Below are 9,636 nucleotides of genomic sequence, written 5' to 3' on the forward strand. Positions count from 1 at the left end.
CGAAAGAAAAATTTTGCAGGTAATTTAAAATCCAGAAACCATCATTTTTTTATAGAAACACAATTGTCTTTTAACAAATTCTAAAAGCTGGAGACGTCTTGCTGCGTACCAAGCGAGCGTTGCAGGGAGACTGTGAGACGTCCTCAGGGTCACACAGAAGGAGAACTTTGAGCAGGTCGTCTCCTCCGGCCTTCAGCTTCACCTCCAAGCCTGTGAACACACGAGAGGAGACGCCTCAGGAAGGACGATGCAGGGAGGTCAGGACGCACACTGTGATAGGCTAAGTGTTCTAACTGCTGGTTCCCCCTCCTCTCCCCTGTGGGGAGCCCCCCCTGTGTGACCTTTGACCCCTGAGGTCGTGTAAAGTGCTAGAGGAAAGGAGCTTCTCACCGATAGCAGGCTGTGGTATAGAGGAGCATCTCCTCCTCAGGACAAGCGGAAGACGCCTCTGCGTCTGCTCAGGGACAAATACACATATTATCTGATTTACGGCTTAAAACTAATCACAATTTATCTCACTCATTTTTATTTATTCTGTCCCTTCTTTTATGTTTTCCCCTCATCAACATGGAAAAGTGGATTGGCTTGGTTTATGCGAATGTTTTATTTTACTGAAAAACATTGTCATTTTATTTTATTCTGCACTATTTGGCAAAGTGCACATTTCAGGTAAACAAGGACTCAGCCGGTAGTGCAGTTAAACCAGGGTACAGGTTATGTCTCGAGGTCTGGACCTCCTACCTGAGACACAAAACAGTTCACACGGGCTGCTCTTTAATCCTCATTAACGGGATAAATGTCAAGAATTAAAGACAAAGTCTATGATTTCAAATATGACAAAAAAGTCATTAGCATTGAGGGAACATTGTTGCTTTAATGTTGCTGTCCATTCACTCCACACTAGCAGCAGCTGCAGTGTTCACCCCTACAGTACATTCTCAAACACATGCTGCTTCAATGGTCTTTTTTAAATAAGGAATAAAAACACGACAGTTATCATTAAGGTGCAAATGTTAGCAAAGAAAGGTCAGATTCCTCCCATCCTCACCGACCTTGTCAGTAACTTCATAAAACTCATTTAAATTACTATACGCCGTCTCTTTGCTACACGCAGCTGTCGCCTCTATGCATTTCTTTTTGTTGATGACTCATGCGCGGTGCGACACTGGAGGCTGGTGTTGCCAGATTGGGTGTTTTTTCCGCTACTTATTAAGGCGCGTTTACGGTGTGTTTTCTATAGAAATCTGGCAACCTATTTGAACGATGTTAACCTGAAAGAACGCGCCGTTCATAGACACCGGAATGAACGAGTTCACAGTGACGTTCATCTGGCGTTAATACAGTACGTTCAGTTCACGTTCACCCAAAATATGAACGCGTTCATGAACGATAGTTCATGAACGCGTTCAGGCACAACACTGTTCTTCGGCTTCTCTTTGACCCCAGCAATCGTCACATGGTGCTAAGAGCAGCACATGTGAAGACGATGTGACACGACTCTCACTCTCGGGAGGCCAAATAGTTAAAAAACAAACAATGCTCAAAAATAGAGATAAGTAGTGGGCCGGAAAAATGTTAAAATGTTTGATTGTTAATTGTAAAAATTCTGCTTTTTAAATGATAATTCATGGTTTTACAATGAATATTTTCTATTAGCTGAGAATAAGCTAATTGTTAGTAGCTCCATTGAGTCTCAGACTGCAGAAGCTTAAAACAAACGTCAGTAGGATCCCAGAGAAGAAGAGGATACTACAGGAGAAAGTACCTCTACGGTTCCTATAGAGGAGAAGCCCCCCCAGCAGAAGCAGAGCCCCCACCAACACGCCAACAACTACCCCGAGCAGAGGGAAGAGGCTGGTGGGGGAGAGAAGGGTGGGGGTGGGGGTAGTCAGGGTAGGACGAGTCTCCACATCCGCTGATGGAAAGAAGAGTTTGGTGTCAACATCTGTCTTTAAGCTGGAGACAGAAACAACGTCCAAAGAACCCCAAACACCTGCAGTCTGGTTCCGGACCCCCAGTCGGCTCCGTGGGGAGTCCCCGGCTCCAGAGACGCTGCACCAGTAGAGTCCTGCGTCCTCCTCAGAGACGTCTGTGACCGTCAGCGTGGCGTCATACCGTGTCCCCAGGTGGGAGCCGTCTCTGTAGAAGTCAGCGATTGTTTTAAGGTGACCTTTCTTCCTACAGCGGAGGATCAGGTGACCTCCTTCCTCCACAGGGCGAGCAGGAACGTCCAGGATGACGGAGCCATCTGAACAAAGGGGGTAATGTTTAAAGGATTAACACCAGAGATAAACTTTATGTTCAACCAGATCAACAAGGTCCAACAGGAGATGCTTCATTGAGAAAAGAGTAAAACAACAAGGATATTTATTAATTGATAATTGATAAGATTGCGTCGATGTGTTCCTGTATTCTTCATTTTATACAGATCATTTTATAATTCATGTGTTTTAATTCTACTGTAATTTAAGTCACCCTCTATGAACGAATCATCTGTCACTCAGAAGGGAATTTATTCCTGATTTATTACCTTTAGACGTATATATTTATGTCTATAAATAGAGTTGGAGCTAGAGAGTGCTGCACCTATATTGACTCTATTACACCAAGCAGCCGCTGCGTAGATGAAACCTCCTTTTAGCTATTTTATAAAATCCATCATTTCCTCCACCTACCAGTGACGGTGATGCTGAGGGCATCACTGGTGCTTCCTTCTGCGTCTTCACACCAGTACTCTCCACTGTTAGATTTAAAGGCTGGATGGATGGAGACGGACGGGGACGAGGAGTTCCATCTCTTGGACCTCTTTGGTTGTGTCTGGTTCTGTTTCCTCATCACTCTCCAATCAGTCGATCCAGAGGACTCTGCACAGTCTACACTCACAGACTCATATTCAAAGAACTGCAGTCTGTCTGGAAGAACCCGAGGAAGAGCTGCATGTGAGACGGAGACACAGAGCAGTGAGTGTCTTATGGACACGGGGACACAAGTATCAGCAGCTGGTGGAGCGATGCGTGTTCATAGAACTGTGTTATAATCCGTGGGCATTAAAGTCATCGTTCAGAAGGTCACACGGACCAAAGGAAGTCCTTCTTACCAGGTCTCTGAGCAAAGCAACGGGGGTCCACCAGCAGGACCAGCAGCTCCACCACTGGAGAGACACACAAAGAGAGATGAGGTCCAGCCTCAGTGTCCACAAGGAGAGAATAAGACAAAGACTCAGTACTCACTCAGGGTGAAGCAGAGAGCTGTGACCTCCATGATGCCTGCTGCAGACTGAGATCAGACCTCATGAGACGTGGCTCACAGCCTCCCCTTCCTCTTCCTGTCCTTTCTGCTGTTGAAGTGTGTGTAGAAATATCTCTGTGGGTCTGAGCTGCAGGTGAAACCATCTGACAACCACCTCATGAACACCAGCAGTCGTCCCCACGTCCTCCCGTCATCACATCAAGAAACAACATGAGGACAATGTGGACAGACCTGATCCTGCAGCTGTGTGGGGGGACAGAGGACAAGTGGAAGATGTCCCAATCTGCCCCCTGCAGTCACCTCCAGGTATCCTTCAGATGAGAGTTAACCCTCTGCTCTCTGCTCAGCTTCATGCTCCAATGGACTGTAACTCTGTGACTCCCCCTGAGGGCAAAGGTCACGCTTAGACCCACACACACACACCATGTGCACCATCCTGCACTTTCCTTATGGGAGGACTTTGTCCCTGGATACCTGAGGCGATCCAATTGCTTCACGACTAGGTAAGCTGTCAAAAAATGAATTAATGGCATCATTTTTAACTGAGACGTTAATCCTTGTTTATTGTAGAATAGAATCATCTCTAGTGAATATTTACTTAAATGTATTTTAGTAGCTCTGTTGAATCATAAGTGTCCTCTGATGAGCGGTGAGTCCTTTTCATTTTGAGCAGCTCATGAGACCAACACAAACACCAGAGGTCTGCAGTGATGAAGCCTCACACCTCCTGTGGAGGACGTGTTGGTCTCGGCTCAGTCGTCTCTGTCGTACTCATTTCTGCGATTTCTCACAATTTGTTGTAGCAGAGCATTGAGGTTGGAGCTGTATGATGGACACAAAACTCTGTTGAACCACACAGACCATTACAGAATGTCGGTGTAACAAAGCAACGCAATAAAAAGACCACAACTTGTTACAGTATGTATTTAAATATTTCCATTAATGGGACATAACAGACCAAACTTTCACCTCAAACAGTTCAATCTGTATTCAAAACTGAACTAAGTTGTCAAATCGTGCCCCGAGTCAATCAAAATTCAAAACACAGCTGAACAGTCACTTAACACTACGTAGAAAAAGAGAAAACACAAAGCTCAGGACATGAAGCTGGAGAAATAAATGTTTATTGTTCACTGTAGGCTGAATGCATGTTGCAAAACAAAACATAAACTAGTTACTAGTATCGTTGGACATGTAGCCTTCATACATATCTATGTTTTTTTTCCTATTTGTCGTTGATTTGCACTTCAGGGCAACTGTAACTTGTTGCAGCAGATGTTAAAGCTTCAGGCCTTCATCAGAATACATTACAATTTATCATCTTGTTTTTTCAGAAACTAAGTTTTACACAATAATTATGGTGAATGTTAAAATGAATACATTCTCTAAAAAGAAAATATGTTATGAAATACATATTATAAAAAGACCAAAAGAAATGTGCATTTCTCCCGATCATCGATCCTGCAGACCTGTGGGGGACAGAGGACATGTGGAAGAAGAAGAAGAAGTCCCACTCTGCCCCCTGCAGTCACCTGCAGGTATCCATCAGATGCTCCCTGCTCAGCTTCATGCTCCAATAGACTCTAACACTTTGACTCCCCCTAAAGGGCAAAGGTCACACTTAGTTCCAGACTTTGAACACACTCACCAATCGTATCCCTCGACCGTGATTACGTTGTGTTTGAAACATTTGCACATGACTCATCAGTCAGCAGCCAATAGGAACCAGAGGCTGATATCAGGTGATGGATATGGTTTCTTTATGGGAGGACTTTGTCCCTGGAGACCTGAGGCGATCCAACTTCTTCACTCAAATGACAGGTAAGCTCTCAAAGAAAACATTCACAACTGTAGTTTGAACTGAGACGTTTTTGTAAATTAGAATCATCTCAAGTGGATACTGAACACAGTAAAAGTGTCATATTCTGCACCAGAGGAAACACTTCTGTTTGTCTTTGACTTGTGGTGTCTGATCATCACTTCTCCTCAGAAGTACCGTCCTGTCCTCATATAAGCGGTGAGTCCTTTTCCTTTTGAGCTGCTCATGAGACCAGCACACACACACACACACACACACACACACACACTAGAGGTCTGCAGTGATGAAGCCTCACACATCGTGTGGAGGACTAGTTGGTCTACCTTCGGCAGTCGGGCTCATCAACAGAGACCGGGGCCCCCCCGACTGACTCTCACTCTCATGTACATTCACTTTGTCACTTTCTGTTTAGCTGGTGCACTTTATCTTTATTTTTTTTCTAATTTTATCTTTTTTTCTAACCCATAGCTTTAGCGTACTAACCCTTATACATATAAGAAACTGAGGCAACCAAAGGTGCACTCTACACTCAAAAGCAGGTGCATATCGGTCTGTGGGGTGAAGTTGTGGAACAACTTACCAAATAAGATTGTAAACATATTGCACAGTTCAAAAAACATCTTAAATTATACACTTTAGCAAAATATGAGATCTGTGAAAATATTCAGTGATGGAAATTTAAATTGTATTTATTTGTGCGTGTGAGTATGCGTGCGTGTGTGTGGGTGAGAGAGTGTGTATATGTATGTATGATATTAATCTTCAAAGTAATATATACTAATTGAGAATATGGATAAGATAGGGGTGGGTATCTATAAGTTTTTGCTTCCCTCTACTCCTTTTCTTGAACAAAAGGTGACTTTTCTAATATCATTTTGTGGTCTATGTCAATGTTAATTTTTTAATTTTTTAATGTCTACATGTTCAAGAAATAAAATGCTTCAAATCAAATCAAAATATTTTATTATACTTTTATTTTTATTTTTATCTTATTGCTGCACTACGTTATCGTTACTGTACTGTCTTCCGTCACGCACCAACCGCCAAGTCAAATTCCATGTATGTGTAACTTATAATGGCAATAAAACGTTTCCTGATTCAGCTCAGTCGTCTCCGTCCCGTCTCGCCCTCAGGTACCGGCCTTTAGTTAGAAGTCAGCTCCATGGAGTGGGTCCTTGCTGCTTGTGGGTTCGGTGTTCTGCTGCTCTGTAGTTTCTGGTATAAATTTAAAGGTAGGTCACAGCTCATCCATGATTCTTGTGATGTCATATTTAACTAACTAGATCATCAAGATGACTATTAAAGTAGTAAGTCACACTCCTTCATTGGTAATGTTAGAAAAATTCTAAATCGACACCGGTGTACAATCATCAAACTGTATATTTAATGTTTGCTAACAGGAGATAGGGTTGACACAGACAGAAGTCATGTGCCAAGGCTCAGTCGTCTTCGTTCCAGCTCCGTGGGTCCTTTGGACCTGGCTTGTGGGTTGGATATCCTGGTGGTCTTTGGTTTACCGGCTGCATGGTGTAAATATAAAGGTAGGTCACAGCTCACTCATGATTGCAGTGATGTCATATCTCACTGCACTGATCATCAAAATGACTACGGACGTAGTAAGTCACACTCCTTCATTGGTAATGTTAGAAAATGTCTCACTCAACACCGGTGAAAAATCATCAGTTGACACAAACAGAAGTCATGTGCCAAGGCTCAGTCGTCTCCGTCCCGTCTCGCCCTCAGGTACCGGCCTTTGGGAAGAAGTCAGCTCAATGGAGTGTGTCCCTGTAGCCGTGGCTTGTGGGTCGGTTGTCCTGCTGCTCGTTGGTTTCCGGGCTGCGTGGTGTAAACTTAAAGGTAGGTCACAGCTTTCTCATGATTCCAGTGATGTCATATTTCACCGCGCAGATGATGATTATGAAAACGAACTTAGTAAGTCACACTCCTTCATTGGTAATGTTGGAAAATTTCTCACTCGACACCAGTGTAAAATCATCAAACAATATATTTAATGCTTGCAAACAGGAGATAGAGTTGACACTGACACAAGTCATGTGCCAAGCCTCAGTCGTCACCTTCCCATCTCACCCTCAGGTACCAGTCTTTGGGAAGAAGTCCGCTCCATGGAGTATAGGTTGGATATCCTGGTGCTGTTTGGTTTCCACGCTGCGTGGTTTAAATTTAAAGGTAGGTCACAGTTCATCCATGATTCTTGTGATGTCATATTTAACTAAATAGATCATCAAAATGACAATGAACGTACTAAGTCACACTCCTTCATCGGTAATGTTAGAAAAATTCTCACTCGACACCGGTGTAAAATCATCAAACAGTATATTTAATGTTTGCAAACAGTATATTTGACAGAGACAGAAGTCATGTGCCAAGGCTAAGTCGACTCCGTTCCATCTGACCCTCAGGTACTGGTCTTTGGGAGGAAGTCAGCTCCATGGAGTGGGTCTCTTTGGACCTGGTTTGTTGGTTAGATATCCTGGTGTTTCTTGGTTTCCGGTCTGCGTGGTTTAAATTTAAAGGTAGGTCACAGTTCAAATATGATTCCAGTGATGTCATATTTAACCAAATAGATAATCAAGATGATTACTAATGTAATAAGTCACACTTCTTCATTGGTGATGTTAGAAAATTTCTCACTCGACACCAGTGTAAAATCACCAAACACTAAATGTAATGCTTGGAATGAGGAGATAGAGTTGACACAAATGTAGACCATGTGCTAAGGCTACTCAAAGGTTTTCATTCTCGGAGCAGGAACTTATAGTTGGAAGATCGACATTTTAAAAGGGGGTGCTGGTACTCAACCTCGGATGTTTATTATCTTTGGCATATTGCATTTTTTCCAACATGTAATTACATGAATTAATGCAATAGACAAAACCAGTGAAGCCTATCAATGTGTTATATAGTATTCCATTACTTTAATGTTTGAGTTTACTTAACCGAACATTAGGAGATTTGAGGGGGGTTACATGCTGAAACATGAGTTATGTTGAATGACATTTGATTCACTTAAATATTGTTTGCTATTTGATAACTAGCCAAAATGGCTCAGCAGAAGAAGGAAGATGAGGCCAAAATGATTCCGCAGATGAAGGAAGTTGAGGCCAAAATGACTCAGATGTTCTCCGAACTACAGCAGCAGAAGCAGGAAGATCTCACCAAAATATCTCAGATGTTCTCCACACTATCGGAGCAAAGGAATGAAGATCGGACCCAAATTGCTCAGATGGTCTCCATCGTACAGCAGCAGCAGAAGAAGGAAGATCTCACCAAAATAACTCAGTTGTTCTCCACACTACAGAAGCAGAAGAAGGAAGATGAGGCCAAAATGGCTCAGATGGTCTCCACACTACAGCAAGAGAAGAAGGAAGTTGAGGCCAAAATCACTCAGATGTTCTCCGAATTACAGCAACAAAAGCAGAAAGATCTCACCAAAATATCTCAGATGTTCTCCACACTATCGGAGCAAAGGAATGAAGATCGGACCCAAATTGCTGAGATCGTCTCCACCGTACAGCAGCAGCAGAAGAAGGAAGATCTCACCAAAATAACTCAGTTGTTCTCCACACTACAGAAGCAGAAGAAGGAAGATGAGGCCAAAATGGCTCAGATGGTCTCCACACTACTGCAAGAGAAGAAGGAAGTTGAGGCCAAAATCACTCAGATGTTCTCCGAACTACAGCAGCAGAAGCAGGAAGATCCCACCAAAATATCTCAGATGTTCTCCACACTATCGGAGCAAAGGAAGGAAGATCTGACCCAAATTGCTCAGATCGTCTCCACCGTACAGCAGCAGAAGAAGGAAGTTGAGGCCAAAATGACTCAGATGGTCTCCAAACTACAGCAAGAGAAGAAGGAAGTTGAGGCCAAAATCACTCAGATGTTCTCCGAACTACAGCAGCAGAAGCAGGAAGATCCCACCAAAATATCTCAGATGTTCTCTACACTATCGGAGCAAAGGAAGGAAGATCTGACCCAAATTGCTCAGATCGTCTCCACCGTACAGCAGCAGAAGAAGGAAGTTGAGGCCAAAATGACTCAGATGGTCTCCAAACTACAGCAAGAGAAGAAGGAAGATCTCACCAAAATAACTCAGTTTTTCTCCACACCACAGCAGCAGAAGAAGGAAGATGAGGCCAAAATGGCTCAGATGGTCTCCACACCACAGCAGCAGATGAAGGAAGATGAGGCCAAAAGGGATTATATGGTCTCTGGACTGAAGGAATCCATAGATGAACTCACAACTCTACTTGAGAAGGTGAAGACAGAGAAGCTGGAGAACAAGAAGGAGCTTCAGTCCCTGGAGGAAGAAATAAGAGAGAGAGAAAAGCAGTCGGACATACCGAAGGAGTTAATAACAGCCAAAGAAAACCTGCTGAAGGCTCAGTGGAAACTAGACGAGACAAAGAGGAACTATGAAAAACTCACAATGATGATGGAGAACCTGATGGAGCTCTAGAGTTCATGTTTACTACCTTGATTTTCCTGATAAATTGATGCAAGTGTTGCATGTTTTTCTCTGGATTAAAAGCAGAAGTGAATCTCTTTCT

The 9,636-nt window shown here is 43.2% G+C and overlaps 2 protein-coding genes across 4 annotated transcripts; one reads left to right on the forward strand and one right to left on the reverse strand.

The window, feature by feature from the left end:
• Nucleotides 1-1,831: 1,831 nt before the first annotated feature.
• On the reverse strand, nt 1,832-3,392 carry LOC119223013 (high affinity immunoglobulin gamma Fc receptor I-like). Its single transcript, XM_062562653.1, has 5 exons — nt 3,231-3,392; nt 3,098-3,151; nt 2,676-2,933; nt 1,994-2,248; nt 1,832-1,854 (listed from the first exon to the last, which is right to left on the reverse strand). The coding sequence occupies exons 1-5, from the start codon at nt 3,259-3,261 to the stop codon at nt 1,832-1,834; spliced, it is 621 nt and encodes a 206-aa protein (XP_062418637.1). The 5' UTR covers nt 3,262-3,392.
• Nucleotides 3,393-5,005: 1,613 nt separating this feature from the next.
• On the forward strand, nt 5,006-9,636 carry LOC134105201 (golgin subfamily A member 6-like protein 22). Of its 3 annotated transcripts, XM_062557758.1 has the most exons (8): nt 5,006-5,070; nt 5,240-5,266; nt 6,202-6,300; nt 6,469-6,609; nt 6,812-6,925; nt 7,163-7,255; nt 7,489-7,602; nt 8,125-9,636. In XM_062557758.1, the coding sequence occupies exons 3-8, from the start codon at nt 6,231-6,233 to the stop codon at nt 9,543-9,545; spliced, it is 1,953 nt and encodes a 650-aa protein (XP_062413742.1). In that variant the 5' UTR covers nt 5,006-5,070; nt 5,240-5,266; nt 6,202-6,230; the 3' UTR covers nt 9,546-9,636. The 3 variants fall into 3 exon arrangements, with proteins under 3 accessions (XP_062413742.1, XP_062413753.1, XP_062413772.1); XM_062557769.1 differs by lacking the exon at nt 5,006-5,070 and having other exon boundaries at nt 5,092-5,266; XM_062557788.1 differs by lacking the exons at nt 5,006-5,070; nt 5,240-5,266 and having other exon boundaries at nt 6,207-6,300; nt 6,527-6,609; nt 8,125-9,635.

The sequence above is a fragment of the Pungitius pungitius genome, chromosome 1, assembly GCF_949316345.1.
Source record: "Pungitius pungitius chromosome 1, fPunPun2.1, whole genome shotgun sequence".
In the NCBI taxonomy this organism is placed as follows: Eukaryota; Metazoa; Chordata; class Actinopteri; order Perciformes; family Gasterosteidae; genus Pungitius; species Pungitius pungitius.